This window comes from Pituophis catenifer, unplaced genomic scaffold (assembly GCF_029215685.1).
Source record: "Pituophis catenifer annectens isolate HBS135680 unplaced genomic scaffold, rPitCat1.0.hap2 SCAF_12, whole genome shotgun sequence".
Taxonomy (NCBI): Eukaryota; Metazoa; Chordata; class Lepidosauria; order Squamata; family Colubridae; genus Pituophis; species Pituophis catenifer.
This window is the reverse complement of record NW_027256892.1, coordinates 1,077,750-1,093,259: the sequence shown is the minus strand read 5'-3', so window position 1 is coordinate 1,093,259 and position 15,510 is coordinate 1,077,750. Positions and strand designations below refer to the sequence as shown.

General features: G+C 44.5%; 1 protein-coding gene across 2 annotated transcripts in view; it reads left to right on the top strand.

Moving 5' to 3' along the window:
• Positions 1-844: 844 nt before the first annotated feature.
• The window catches only part of BMP1 (bone morphogenetic protein 1), a 178,710-nt gene continuing 164,044 nt past the window's right edge, over positions 845-15,510 (top strand). For both annotated transcript variants that reach the window (XM_070952211.1, XM_070952212.1), the window contains exon 1: positions 845-1,079. In XM_070952211.1, the coding sequence (XP_070808312.1) occupies positions 932-1,079 (148 nt within the window). In that variant the 5' untranslated portion in view covers positions 845-931. The remainder of the gene's footprint in view (positions 1,080-15,510) is intronic.

The window sequence follows — 15,510 nt, the reverse complement described above, 5'->3', positions numbered from 1 at the left end:
GCTTGGGAAGAAAAGAAGAAGAAGAAAAAAAAAACAAGTTTGTAAAGGGATGAGTGGGTGGGTGGGTGGGTGTCCGACTGCCGAGTGGTCCTCGCCTCCCTTCCACGCCCACCCACGCGCACCCCTCCCTCTCTCCCTCCGCGGACGGCTGGTGCTGGCGTGCCCCGAAAGCTGGACCGCTGGAGGCTGAGTTGGGGGGTGAGTGGCAGCATCTCCCTGAAGCTCCAAAGCTTGCTTCTTTCTTTCTTTCTTTCTTTCTTTCTTTCTTTCTTTCTTTCTTTCTTTCTTTCTTTCTTTCTTTCTTTCTTTCTTTCTTTCTTCCTTCCTTCCTTCCTTCCTTCCTTCCTTCCTTCCTTCCTTCCTTCCTTCCTTCCTTCCTTCCTTCCTTTCTTTCTTTCTTTCTTCCTTCCTTCCTTCCTTCCTTCCTTCCTTCCTTCCTTCCTTCCTTCTTCCTTCCCTTCCTTCCTTCCTTCCTTCCTTCCTTCTTTCTTTCTCTCTCTCTCTCCCTCCCTCTCTCTCTCTCTCTCTCTGCCTTTTCTCCTCCATCTCTCTCTCCCACCCACCCCCCTCCCCGCCTCATCCCGGGGCTGGCCCAGTTCCCAGGGTTGTACTGTGATCAAACTCTCCAGCTTGGAGGGGGCTGTGCTCCGGCTCTCGAACCCGCCTCCGCCAGATCTCATTTCCCTAAAAGAAAAAGAGGGGAAAAAAAGAAGAGAGGGAGAGAGAGAGGAGAAAGAAAAGAAAGAAAGAAAGAAAGAAAGAAAGAAAGAAAGAAAGAAAGAAAGAAAGAGAAACCCTCCCCATCTCTTTCCATTTCTCTCCCCCCTCCTCTTCCTCTCCTCCTCCTCCCCTTTCCCACTCTTGTTTCCTCTCTTCCCCCCCCCCTCCTCCCGTTTCCAGTTCCGTGGAGCATTTCCCGGGACCTGCCAGCATGTCTGCATTCAAAGGGGGGCTACTTTTCTTTTCCTTGCTGGTGCTGGTCCTGGGACAAGCCGTGGATTTTACAGATTACAGCGATGTGCTGGAAGAGGAAGAGGACGAGAAAGAGGCAATTGAGTATAAAGACCCCTGCAAAGCTGGTAAGCTTGGGGGAGAGAGAAAAGTGGGGTGTGGGGGGGGGGCACAGTGTGTGTGTGTGAGTGAAAGAGAGAGAGAGAACACACTGCCCGCACTGCCATTACTTCTCTTGTGGCCACCTCCTTGTGCAAATGAGTGTGTTTGTGTGGGTTTTTTTTTTTTTTGTTTTATGACTGGGGGGTGGGCGAAAGGGGAAACCTACCAGTGCTCTTTTGTGTGTCTAGCTTGCTGCTTCTCGGGAGGCTCTGAAAGGGCAGGGGTGGGTGGGTGGGGGGGGGGGTCTGTTTGAACCCAGGCCATGCACACTGCCTGGTTGGCAGGATAGCCTACAGACAAAAGAAAAGAGGACAGCCTCTTCTGTGTGCCCCGTCCCCCTCCCCAACATCACCTCCACAGACATCTCCGCTCTGGCTGTTGTAAAAGAACTCTTTTTAAAGTTGGGATGGGGAATGGTTTGACTTCCCAAACTCCAGCCCTTTGAGGAAGTATGTTGTCAAGAAGTTTGTGTCTGCAACAACTGCCCCCCCCTTCTCTCGGCCACGCCGTTGTTGTTGTCGTTTTCTCTGGATTGTTGTCGTTCCTAGCACGATCCCCGTCCTTTGCTTGCTTCTTTTCCTACCGTCCTGTTTTTTTTTAATAAAAAATAAAAAAGTGTGTGTTTTGAAACTCTTTGTGCCTTGGCTGTGGAATGAGCCCACCCCCCCAACTCTCTGTTTGTGTGTCTCCTAAGGGGGAATGTTTTAGAGTGGAAGGAAAGTCAGAGGGATGCTATAAGAGGAATGTTAAGGGAAGAAGTTGCCATGATCTTCTTTTTCGATTTGTGTATAAAGCGAAGGTTTGCGGGATGGAATTGCCCCGGTTCTCGATTTATTTTCTCTTTCCCAGCCAGATTATTTACAGGGGTTGGCAGAGAGGTAGCTGTCAAAGAAAAAAAAAACGGTTTCTTCATTTCAGAAGGATTTTTCCAGACCACCTAATCTATAATTGCCCACAGAGTAACCCTGTAGCGTTTTAAGTATTCGGTCACCATGTTCATGCTTTGCAAAATATATCTAAATGGCAATTTTCCTCATTCTTTGTCCCCGTAATGGAAGCGTGGCTCATACTGCCACTATAAATCTCAGAAAGAGAACTGTTATAGCTGCGCTAATCGGATATCTGCACTAATGTTCACTGGACCTGTGACCAATAATTGCAACATCCCCGTAGCGTGTCAGGCTGATGCCAAAATTTCTGGAGCGGTATATATCCGATTTCATAATTTTGGAGACCCAAAATTCACGAAGGAAGGGTCTATCTAGATCTTCTTCGCTGATCTCGAGAGGAGTCATTCGGTTGAAATTAACCTCTGTGGGTACGGCATGTTTAATCCTGCCAATCAGTGCTAGAGCCTCAATGACGTTTGACAGGACCAACTTGGCAGTCGATGTACTGAGAAGAAGCTCACGTGCTTTGAAGTTTCAAGTCATTTCAAAATTGGAATGAGTCGGCCGGACTGAATAACACAGAGAGTCCTCGACATCCGACCACAATTGTAGCCCAAAATTGATGTTGCTAAGTGAGCTATTTGTTAAGTGAGTTTTGCACCGTTTTACGACTTTTCCTGCCACATTCGTGAAGCAAATCACTGCGGTGGTGAATCTAGCTTCCTCCATTCATTTGCTCATCAGAAGGTCGTAAAATGGGGAATCGCATGATTCCAGGACACTGGACACAATCAGTTGTCTACTGTCTGAATTTAATTAATTTAATTTAATATTTAAATTTATATACCGCCCTTCTCCCGAAGGACTCAGGGCAGTGAACCGCCAGAAGCAGAATTTTGGTTCACCTGACAATGGGGATGCTGCAACGGTCATAAGTGTGAAAAATGGTCGTAAGTTGCTTTTTCTCAGGGATGTTGTCCCTTTGAATGGTCACTAAATGGACTGTTGTAAGTCGAGGATTAACTGTAGTACCCTACAGAGGAATATGGGAGACAGGAGGTCAGTTTTTAAAAAAGATGCTTTTGAGTCAAACGGACAACCGAATGCAGAAAGTTACAAGCCCCGATCACCTACTCTGCCAATGATAACAATATTCTGCTCCTTGTACAAGAATCTGTAAATATTTTCTATTTTTACTCTCTGATTACTGGTGTAGATAGATAGATAGATAGATAGATAGATAGATAGATAGATAGATAGATAGATAGATAGATAGATGATATAGATAGATAGATAGATGATAGATAGATAGATAGATAGATAGATAGATAGATAGATAGATAGATAGATAGATAGATGATATAGATAGATAGATAGATAGATAGATAGATAGATAGATGATAGATAGATAGATAGATAGATAGATAGATAGATAGATAGATAGATAGATAGATAGATATTTTGGCAATGTTACACCGTGATAAAAAAATTATTATACATTTGTTTTTGATTTTTCTTTTCGATGCTCTAATAAAATTTAAAAATATTAAATAAATTAAATTTCTCCTGATGGGAAAAAATACTGAAATGCAGTGAGTTTATGAATGTGTTCTAAGGTGGTCTTTTTTTTTTTTTTTTAATTTGATTTATATGCCGCCCTTCTCCGGAGACTCAGGGCGGCTTACAATGCGTTAAGCAATAGCCTTCATTCTTTTGTATATTTTATACAAAGTCAGCTTATTGCCCCCACAAACTGGGTCCTCATTTCACCTACCTTAGAAAGGATGAAAGGCTGAGTCAACCTTGAGCCTTGGAGAGATTCGAACCAGCAGGCAGCTGTGTTAATAACAGGGTGCACTAAACCACTGTACTATCAAGGTCTTGGAAAGCCTTTTTTAAAAAATGTATCTAAGCAGCATTAGAGACAGTCTGGTGTAGTGGTTAGTTAAGGTATGAAACTAGAAACCAGGAGACTGTGAGTTCTAATCCTGCCTTTGAGCACAAAGCCAGCTGAGAGGCCTTGGGCCAGTCACCTTCTCTCAACCCTAGGAAGGAGGCAATGGCAAACTTCTTGTGAAACCATGCCCAGAAAACTGCAGGGACTTCTCCAGGCCAGGGGTCTCCAACGTTGGCAACTTTTAAGACCTGTGGAGTTCAACTCCCAGAATTAGAAAGTTATTCCATTATGCAAATGCTTCGCTTTAGAGAAATCCCACATTTCAATCAATGTGGAGGTCTTGATATCATTCCTCTAGTCCAGGGGTCTCCAACCTTGACAACTTTTAAGACTTGTGAACTTCAACTCCCAGAATTCTGGGAGTTGAAGTCCACAAGTCTTAAAGTTGCCAAGGTTGGAGACCTCTGCTTTAGGACCTTTGCAGCACCCCCATGGTCATGTGATAAAAGTTCAGATGCTTAGCAACTGACTCATATTTATGACCGCTGTATTGTCCTGGGGTCCTTTGTGACTTTCTGACTTGCAAAGTCAATGGGGAAGGGCAGATTCACTTAACAACCGGGTTGCTGACTTCACGACTTGCAGTGATTCACTGAACATCTGTGTCAAGAAAGTTTATAAAACGGGGAGGCAAAACTCACTTAACAAGTGTCTCGCTTAGCAACAGAAATTTGGGGCTCAATTGTGGTCGTAAGTTGAGGAGTTACCTGTAATTTGAAGACATTCCCTTTGAGAAAAAGGTTATTTTCTATATTTCACTTCTATGCTGAACTGAAGCACATAATATTCTGCCTGCAGGCCACATGAATTCCTAGTCATCTTTGATGGCTACTCCCATTTATGCGTGCTTAAGATTGCAGTCTGAGAATTTAGAACAATTTATGTGTCATGCAACCTTCAGTTAGAACTTAATCTTTAATAACAACCTCTCTGGCTTTTATCTCCTATGAAATTTCTAGCCCCAGTAGTTAAAAACAATATGGGTTTGTTCGTTTCTAGGTCTGAAACTCATTAAGAGCGTTGTATGGAATAGGACTTCCAACTCCCGTTCTTTCTTTTGGAGTTTAACATTTTTTATTAATCGATCAGAATATAAAATACACAGAAAATGAAAACAGTGGGGAAACTGGGGGAGGAAAAGGGGGAAAGGAGAAAGTGGGGGGTAGAAGGAGAAAAGTGGGAAAAAGCATTGACATCTGATTCTCTTTAGCACAGTAGAAGATAATAACCTTACAGCCTCAAGGTTTTACTTTTACATAATAATATAGACTAGGAGAGGGACGCGGTGGCTCAGTGGCTAAGTGGCTGAGCTTGTCGATTGAACTTGTCGGCAGTTCAGCGGTTCGAATCCCTAGTGCCGCGTAATGGGGTGAGCTCCCGTGACTTGTCCCAGCTTCTGCCAACCTAGCAGTTCGAAAGCAGGTAAAAAACGCAAGTAGAAAAATAGGGGCCACCTTTGGTGGGAAGGGAACAGCGTTCCGTGCGCCTTTGGCGTTGAGTCATGCCGGCCACATGATCACGGAGGCGTCTTCGGACAGCGCTGGCTCTTCAGCTTTGAAACGGAGAGGAGCACCGCCCCCTAGAGTCGAGAATGAGTAGTACATATGTTCGAGGGGAACCTTTACCTTTACCTTTATAGAGTAGCCATTTCTATAACAACAAACCTATCTAATCAGTGAAATCAAAGTTTCATGTTTTTTTCCCCCCATCACAAGCACAAAATCCAGAAGCGATTTCCAAATCTTTTAAAGCCAAATTGCTGATTTGAAGGATCCGAAATCAGGATTTTGACTTGTGCAAGCTGGGCCAGTGACATTTCTTAGGAACATCCTCACGGGAAGACAGCATCCAGTGTGAACGAGAAGCCTTTTTCCTTCCGGAGCAGGGCTGAAGTTTCCAAAGGCTAAGTGTATTGTGACAGGCATGTTGAGGCCAGGGGTGGGTTCCACTTATTTTTACTACCGGTTTGCAACGAGGCTGTGCGCTGATTTATTTATTTTATTTATTTATTTATTTTATTGAATTTGTATACCGCCCTACACCCGAAGGACTCAGGGCGGTGAACAGCCATAGAATAAAACATGTAAATACAAAATTTAAAATAAAATAAAACGAATTAAATAATTTGGCTGAACAAATTTAAAACCCCAATAATTTTTTTTTTTTAAATTTGATTTATATGCCGCCCTTCTCTGGTGACTCAGATTGGCTTACAATGCATTAAGCAATAGCCTTCATACTTTTGTATATTTATACAAAGTCAGCTTATTGCCCCCATAATCTGGGTCCTCATTTTACCTACCTTAGAAAGGATGGAAGGCTGAGTCAACCTTGAGCCTGGTGAGATTTGAACTTGCAGTAATTGCAGGCAGCAGATGTAAGTGGATGTTAATTAGTCTGCTGAGCCACCAGAGCTCAATTTAAAACCAAATTTAAAATTTCCATTTAAAAAGGGGAAAGACTTAGGTCAGGCCAGCTTGATGAAATAAGAAAGTCTTGAGCACGCGACGGAAAGTATGCAGATCCGGGATCCTCCGTATCTCCGGGGGGAGCTCGAGGTTGGTGGGTGGACATCGGGGTCGGTGGGTGGAGCCTCCCAACGGTTCTTGCGAACTGGTCCGAACCGGGGGCAACCACCACTGGTTGAGACTCTAGAAAGAGTGCAGAGAAGAGCAACAAAGATGATTAGGAGACTGGAGGATAAAACATATGAAGAACGGTTGCAGGAACTGGGTATGACTAAGCTAGTGAAGAGAAGGACTGAGTGTGACATGATAGCAGTGTTCTAATATCTAAGGCAGGGATGGCTAACCTTTTCTGGACCGAGTGCCCGAACCCCCAAAATGCAGTGTGTGCAAGGCACCCACGCATACTCCCCGCCAGCCGTGCATGCACGCCCTGCCCCCTGCATGTGCCCTGCCCCCACGCATGCGTGCACAGCCCACCTCCTCGTGAATTCATGGCAGAGACCCAAAGACCAGCTGGTCAGCAGGAGGCATGCGAGCATGTGCAGCAGAGCTAAAATGGGGAGACGGCTCGTGTGCCATCAGAGAGGGCACTGCATGCCACCTCTGGCACACGTGCCATAGATTCACTATCACGGATCTCAGGGGTTACCACAAAGAAGAGGGAGCCAAGCTATTCTCCAAAGCACCTGAGGGTAGAACAAGAAGCAACGGGTGGAAACTAATCAAGGAGAGAAGCAACTTAGAACTAAGGAGAAATTTCCTGACAGTGAGAACAATGAATCAGTGGAACTGCTTGCCTCCAGAAGTTGTGAATGCTCCAACACTGGAAGTTTTTAAAGAAGAGGTTGGATAACTATTTGTCTGAAGTGGTGTAGGGTTTCCTGCCTAAGCAGGGGGTTGGACTAGAAGACCTCCAAGGTCCCTTCCAACTCTTGTTATTCTGTTCTGTTAATTTTAATCAGGCAAGCTACTGTTATGGGTTATGGGTTTTTAACACTGAATAAGAGCCGAGGTGGCGCAGTGGTTAGGGTGCAGTACTGCAGCTACTTCAGCTGACTGCTAGTTCAGCAGATCAGCGGATCAAATCTCACCGGCTCATGGTTGATTCAGCCTTCCACCCTTCTGAAGTGGGTAAAATGAGGACCCAGATTGTTGGGGGCAATATGCTATTTAGTATACTGTCTTTGGTGTAAGCCGCCCAGAGTCCTCAGAGAGTGGGAGGCATAAAAATATGAATAAATGAATAAATGAATAAATAAATAAATAATGGTGCAGGCTTTTTAAAACAGTATGCAGTAAAGTTTTAAGCAAATGTCAGTGAAATCTTAGCAGGCTTTTATGGAAATAAGTTGGGGTACTGGAGAGACATCCAGTGATAACCTTAAATGGACATTTTTTTTTTTTGAAATATTCCAGCAAATATTCCTATAATATGCAGGGCAGCAAGTTGTACAGATTCTCCCGATGACGGCAATGTTAACTTGCCCAAAGAGGCCGCATTTAAATGAAATAGGGTTGTTTATTCCCTAGAGTGAAAAACAATATCTTTATCAAAAAGCATTCAGAAATCCTCATTTGTGTAGTTCATTAATATCCTGATTTACGGCTCTTTAGTCAGTCAGGGAGCTACTGTCCATTTACATACAAATGAGATCACGTATGCAAATTTGACGGTACTCAAAGCATTCCTTTGGGAAGTGTGATTTTCCCTCTGCCGTGATATTCTGGGAAGAGTCAGAGGAGAACTGAGTTTTCTAAATTATGTAAACCACAAAAGCGTTTGAGACAGTTTTATTCCTGCTTAAACTGCTTGGCCCATGCTTGTAGAGTAGACCAATTCCCCGGGGCTGCCTAGGGAATTTTTATTTTATTTTTTAATTTGATTTATATGCCGCCCTTCTCCGGAGACTCAGGGCGGCTTACAATGCGCTAAGCAATAGCCTTCATCCTTTTTGTATATTTATACAAAGTCAGCTTAGTGCCCCCACAAACTGGGTCCTCAATTTACCTACCTTAGAAAGGATGGAAGGCTGAGTCAACCTTGAGCCTTGGCGAGATTCGAACCTGCAGTAATTGCAGGCAGCTGGTGTTAATAACAGGGTGCTTTAGACCACTGTACTACCAAGGCTCCACAGAGTCTTAAAGTCCACACAGAGTTTTAAAGTTGAGAAATGCTGTTTTAGACAGGCCATCGGAATGAATTTTTTTCCCCTTCTACTTGAACACATATTTGCTGAAGTGTCTGGATTCCAATCTGGTGAGAAGCAATTATTAGCAGTGCTGGAATAGTGATGCCATGTTGCATAATGGGTAATGAAGTACAATAAAAAGAGACTCATCCTTCTTTTTAAAACAAAACAATAATAGGATAACAGAGTTGGAAGGGACCTCGGAGGTCTTCTAGTCCAACCCCCTGCTCAGACAGGAAACTCTATACCAGTGATGGCTAACCTTTACCAGACCGAGTGCCCAAAGAATGCATGCGCAAATGGGCGTGCATGCCCCCGAACCCCCCAAATGCAATGCGTGCACACCTCTTGCACATACACCCCGTTTCATGCACATGCGGCCCCTTGCATGCGCCCTGCCCTGTGTATATGCATGCATGCCCCACATGCGCCCCCCAGGGGTGAAATCCAGCAGATTCTGACAGGTTCTGGAGAACCGGTAGCGGAAATTTTGAGCAGTTCGGAGAACCAGGAAATATTACCTCTGGCTGGCCCCCGAGTGGGGAGGGAATTTATTTATTTATTTATTTATTTATTTATTTATTTATTTATTTATTTATTTATTTATTTATTTATTTATTTATTTATTTATTGGTTCGATTTATATGCCGCCCTTCTCCGGAGACTCAGGGCGGCTTACAATGCGTTAAGCAATAGCCTTCATACTTTTGTATATACCTGCGTAGTAGGGCTTTCGGGCCCCCCCCAAGCGGTGTTCTTTTTTTATACAAAATCAGCTTATTGCCCCCACAATCCGGGTCCTCATTTTACCTACCTCGGAAGGATGGAAGGCTGAGTCAACCTTGAGCCTGGTGAGATTTGAACTCGCAGTCATTGCAGGCAGCTGGCAGCTAAGTGCTACATAACAGCATTTAGTCCGCTGCACCACAAAAGCTTTGAATTTGTAACATCCTTCCCCCAGGAATGGGGAGGGAATGGGAATTTTGCATTAACCTTCCCCTGGAGTGGAGTGAGAATGGAGATTTTGCAATATCCTTCCCCTGCTACGCCCACCAAGCCACAGCCCACAGAACCGGTAGTAAAAAAAAATTGGATTCCACCACTGATGCAAGTTCTGGAGGCAAGTTGTTCCACTGATTCATTGTTCTCACTGTCAGGAAAATGTCTCCTTAGTTCTAAGTTGCTTCTCTCCTTGATTAGTTTCCACCCGTTGCTTCTTGTCCTGCCTTCAGGTGCTTTGGAGAATAGCTTGACTCCCTCTTCTTTGGGGCAACCCCTGAGATATCGGAACACTGCTATCATGTCTCCCCTGGTCCTTCTTTTCATTAAACTAGACATACCCAGTTCCTACAACCATTCTTCATATGTTTTAGCCTCCAGTCCCCTAATCCTCTTCGTTGCTCTTCTCTGCACTCTTTCTAGAGTCTCAGCATCTTTTTTACATCGTGGCGACCAAAACTGGATGCAGTTTTCCAAGTGTGGCCTTACCAAGGCCTTATAAAGTGGTATTAGCATTTCACGTCATCTTGATTCTATCCCTATGTTTATGCCAGGGGTCTCCAATCTTGGCAACTTTAAGCCAGAAGCTGGCTGGGGAATTCTGGGAGTTGAAGTCCTCCAGGCTTAAAGTTGCCAAGATTGGAGATCCCTCTGTTTATGCAGCCTAGAACTGTGTTGGCTTTTTTGGCAGCTGCAACACACGGTTGGCTCATATTTAAGTGATTGTCTAGTAGGACTCCCTCTCATAGTAACCACTGTTGAGTAAGATACTGCATATACTGTACCCGTTGCATTTGGTTTTTCTTGCCTAAATGTGCAACCTTACTTTTATCTTACATCCTCGCGTAGCTTTAGCCTTTCTGAAGAAAAATGGATTACCTCCGGCATCTTGTTCTGATCCAGTTGGCTTCCTTATCATATTGTCTGCCTTGCTTGTCATTTCGGGCTTCCCCGGATCAGTTCTCTGAATTCCCAGAAGGCCCCAAAGGGATGACTCCTCACTTTTGAAGCTCAATGAGATGGATCTGATAAGCGAAGGAGGGAGCATTCCTTTTATCTCCCCTGATAAAATTACTAGCTGTCCAAATCTAGAATGAAGACGAAGGGTTTTCCCCAGAAGCAAGTCTTAATCATCGCTGCCAGATAATTACCTATTTGATTGGCACATGATAAATGAAGTGGGGGTGGGGGTGGGGATAAAGGAGATGGCATTTGCACAGTGCTTTCTGCATGACAAATGGATAACAAGTCCAGCCCGCAGCGATTGTTGATCTGTGCAATGACAAGTAGAATGTCATCTCCTCGGGTCAGCAAAGGGAAAGTGAGGAGAGGAAGGGATGGCAGATAATTGAGCTGGTTATCAGGCGCAGTGGGTGGTGGGCTGATTATCTCTGCAGGCCTCCCGAGACACACTAACCTTATTTGCAATCCCAATAAAGAAGAAAGGGAGACTTGATATCTTCATACCGGTTTTCCAATCGCTTACCCCTTATCTGGGTCTCAGCCTAAGTCTTTGCTGTTTAACTAGTTTCCAATGTGCAATCTTGAAAGCCCTTCCTTCCTTCTTTTCCTCTTTCATACTTTCCTTCCTTCCTTCTTCTCCTTTGCTTCCTTCCCCCTCACCCCTTCCCCTTCCTTCTTTTCCTTTTTCATTCTTTATTTCCTTCCTTCCTTCTTCTCCTTTGCCCCTTCCTTCTTTCCCCCTCGCCCCTTCCCCTTCCTTCCTTCCTTCCTTCCTTCTCCTTTGCCCCTTCCTTCCTTCCCCCTCGCCCCTTCCCCTTCCTTCTTTTCTTCTTTTCTTCTTTCCTGCCTTCCTTCCTTCCTTCCTTCCTTCTTCTCCTTTGCCCTTCCTTCCTTCCCCCTCACCCTTTCCCCTTCCTTTTTTCCTTCTTTCCTTCCTCCCTTCCTCCATTCTTCCCTCTCTCCCTTCTTTCCTTCCTCCCTCCCTCCCTCTCTCCCTCCCTCCCTCTTTCATACTTTCCTTCCTTCTTCTCCTTTGCTTCCTTCCCCCTCACCTCTTCCCCTTCCTTCTTTTCCTCTTTAATTCTTTATTTCCTTCTTTCCTTCCTTCCTTCCTTCCTTCTCCTTTGCCCCTTCCTTCCTTCCCCCTTGCCCCTTCCCCTTCCTTCTTTTCTTCTTTCCATCCATCCTTCCTTCCTTTCTTCTTTCCTTCTTCTCCTTTGCCCCTTTCTTCCTTCCCTCTCGCCCCTTCCCCTTCCTTCTTTTCTTCTTTCCATCCATCTATCCTTCCTTCCTTCCTTCCTTCCTTCCTTCCTTCCTTCCTTCCTTCCTTCTTCTCCTTTGCCCCTTCCTTCCTTCCCCCTCACCCCTTCCCCTTCCTTTTTTCCCTTCTTTCCTTCCTCCCTTCCTCCCTTCTTCCCTCTCTCCCTTCTTTCCTTCCTCCCTCCCTCTTCTTCCTCCCTTCCTTCCTTCTCCCCTTCTAATACCTTCTCCCTCCCCTCTTCTTCTTCCTCCCTCCCTTCCTCCCTCTCTCCCTCCCTTCTGAACTTAGAGCTGTATTGTTAGGGCAGAAGGCTTGTTACCTATATCCCCTCACTCTTTCTCTCAAACCTTAGGTGATGAATAATGCAGAAAAGCAGATGCAGCAAAATACGTATCTGCCCTCAATATATTTCTTCTTATCACTCCATGTTATGGGCAGGTGGCTTCATTATTTCTTTCCCACAAATGATTTTTTATAAAAGAAGGAAATTCATTTTATAGCAGTAAATACTACATGGGGAGAACCATGTTGAGATTCTTGCTGAGACAGCTGGCTCAGTTCAAATTGGATCTGACCGAGAAGGAGGCTCAGCAGAAGCACCTCACTGAGGACTAGGAGCATAGGCTTTCCAAGCAGAGGGAAGACCTGCGGGAGTGCAAGGCCAGATACTGGCGCCTGGAGGCTCAGCGAGCTGAGATGGTCAGCCAGTTCCAGGCCATGATGCAGTCCCACTGGAACAAGGCCCTCCGGCTCTTCGCCACCAGCGGCGCTTCCCTCCAGCCTTCGCCCAAAGCCCCCCACCAGGAGGCTGAAACAGACCCCAAGTCAGAATTTCTGCCCCACTCCAACCCACACAAAAAGATCCCGAAGGGGGAGACTCTCTGCAGCAACACAAACGTTCATTGCACGTATCCGTCCCAGGGGCCGTAGTTTGAGGACCCCTGATTTAGTGCAATACAAAAAAAATGCAAATAATTTTTCTGCAGACCACCAATATTTTCTCGCAGACCACCAGTTGGTAACCGCTGATCTAAGGTTCACCGGTTAAGTAACTCTCTGTCTGCCCACATATTCTAAGCCAGAGCATGGCCAAAGCGAGAACATGGCTGTTTTGTGCTTTTGTTGTTGTTGTTGTTGTTGTTGTTTTTTAATTTGATTTATATGCCGCCCTTCTCCGGAGACTCAGGGCGGCTTACAATGCGTTAAGCAATAGCCTTCATACTTTTGTATATTTTTTTATACAAAGTCAGCTTATTGCCCCCACAAACTGGGTCCTCAATTTACCTACCTTAGAAAGGATGGAAGGCTGAGTCAACCTTGAGCCTGGTGAGATTCGATCTTACTTTAATTACAACACTTAGTGATAGTCAAGGTTACTAATAAGTTATCAAATCATACTAGGAAACAATAAAAACAATATGGAGTGGAGTGGAGTGGAATGGAATGGAATGGAATAATGGAATGGAATGGAATGGAATGGAATGGAATGGAATGGAATAGAATAGAATAGAATAGAATAGAATAGAATAGAATAGAATAGAATAGAATAGAATAGAATAGAATAGAATAGAATAGAATAGAATAGAATTCTTTATTGGCCAAGTGTGATTGGACACACAAGGAATTTGTCTTTGGCGCATACGCTCTCGGTGTACATAGAATTCAAGAATTCAGTGAGCAAGTTTCCTAATTGAGGGATGATATTGCCGGAGCTCACCAGGGTCAGGGAAGCTGAAACAAACCTAGAGCCACCCTGGGATGAGCTGCAGGAAGATTGTCCCCCTTATGCAAGGGCCAATGTTCTCTTGACATCTAAACCTTAGGAAGTGTGATGAGTATAGAATCATAGGGCAGGAAGGGACCTCAGGATTTCTTCTGTCTTCCTGATGCTCTAATCCCGTGATGGTGAACCTATGGCACGCGTGCCAGAGGTGGCAAGCAGAACCCTCTCTCTGGGCACGCGCGCCGTCGTCCCACCTCAGCCAGCTGGTCATCGGTGTTTCCGACACCCGCATGCGTGCCAGCCAGCTGGTCATCGAGTTTCCAGTGGTCTGGTGTGCCCACATGTACGCCTTCTGGTTCGGGCACTCTGTGCCTAAAAGTTTCGCCATCACTTCTCTAATCATTTTATGACTATAGAAACTACAGTGAAGCATAATCTACCATCATTTGGTGCAGTGGCTAAGGTGGAGGGCTAGAAAACAGGAGACTGTGAGTTCTAGTCCTTCCTTGGGTACTGAAGCCAGCTGGGTGACTTTGGGCCAATCCTACCATGTACCACAGCGGTTATTGTGGGGAAAATAGGCAGTGGGAGCATTAAGTGTAGATGCTGCTTTTGAACTGACCCAAAATAATGGTGGGTTAGAAATTATCACCAAGAGGAGCCTTGGTGGCGCAGCAGACTAAAATGCTGTTAATTAGCAGTTTGCTGCCACCTGCCTACAATTACTGCGAGTTCAAATCTCACAAGGCTCAAGGTTGACTCAGCCTTCCATCCTTCCGAAGTAGGTAAAACGAGGACCTGGATTGTGGGGGCAATAAGCTGATTTGTATAAAAAAGAACACCGCTTAGGAGTGGGGCCGAAAGCCCTACTAAGCAGGTATATACAAAAGTATGAAGGTTATTGCTTAACGCATTGTAAGCCACCCTGAGTCTCCGGAGAAGGGCGGCATATAAATCAAACCAATCAATCAATCAATCAATCAATCTGTTGTACCAATAGAACACTATATATCAGTGTTTCTCAACCTTGGTAGCTTGAAGATGGGTGGACTTCAACTCCCAGAATCCCCCAGCCAGCAGCGCTGGCTGGGGGATTCTGGGAGTTGAAGTCCACCCATCTTCAAGCTTCCAAGGTTGAGAAACACTGATATATATAGTTTTAAATTTCTGGGCATTTATATCTTGAAGGACCTCTCATGGACTATGAATGTTAACATGCTTGCGAAGAAGGCACAGAAGAGGCTGTACTTGTGTATTCAAAAATAATTTTTATCTCTTGCACCACATATGAACAATTACCCAAGTTAGATAATTCTAATATTCATACACTTTGTTAAGATACTTTCATAAAACGTTTTACTTCACACTCCTTTTTTTCCCCTCCATTCTCTTTTATCCCACATCTTTCGCCCTCATCCAAATTTTTAATCTTTTTTGGGGGGCGGTTGCCTACCCTTCTGTTAGTTCATTTATTCCGTCTACTTTTAGGTCTGAATTTTGACTATAACCTCTAACTTTCTTTCCCCTTGCCTTTTCTCCCCGTTGTTTTTTTCTATGACTGCTTATTCTACCCTAACCCTAACCTTTATTTTCATTTGATTTATACTGGGTTGAAGACTAAGGAGAGGTCACCATCTCCCTTAATATCTACGTCCACTCCAATATCTGTTTTTGTTCGTAGTTTTCCTAGCATTCATCTGCAACTTAAGATCATTACTGTGGGTCTTGAATTCGGGGATGCTGGAGAACCAGTCTCGACATAGCTTTAAATTGGGACCACATGGAATAGCATTGATTGGTGTTTCCATTATTTTAATAAAAGTTGAACCCATATAACCAACCCAAGACTGTAAATCTCAGAATGGTACTCTTCTCCCTATTGTCTAATAATATACAAACAGATAGTAAGAATGTTTTTTTGTTATATCTCATGCTCACCAAATTCAT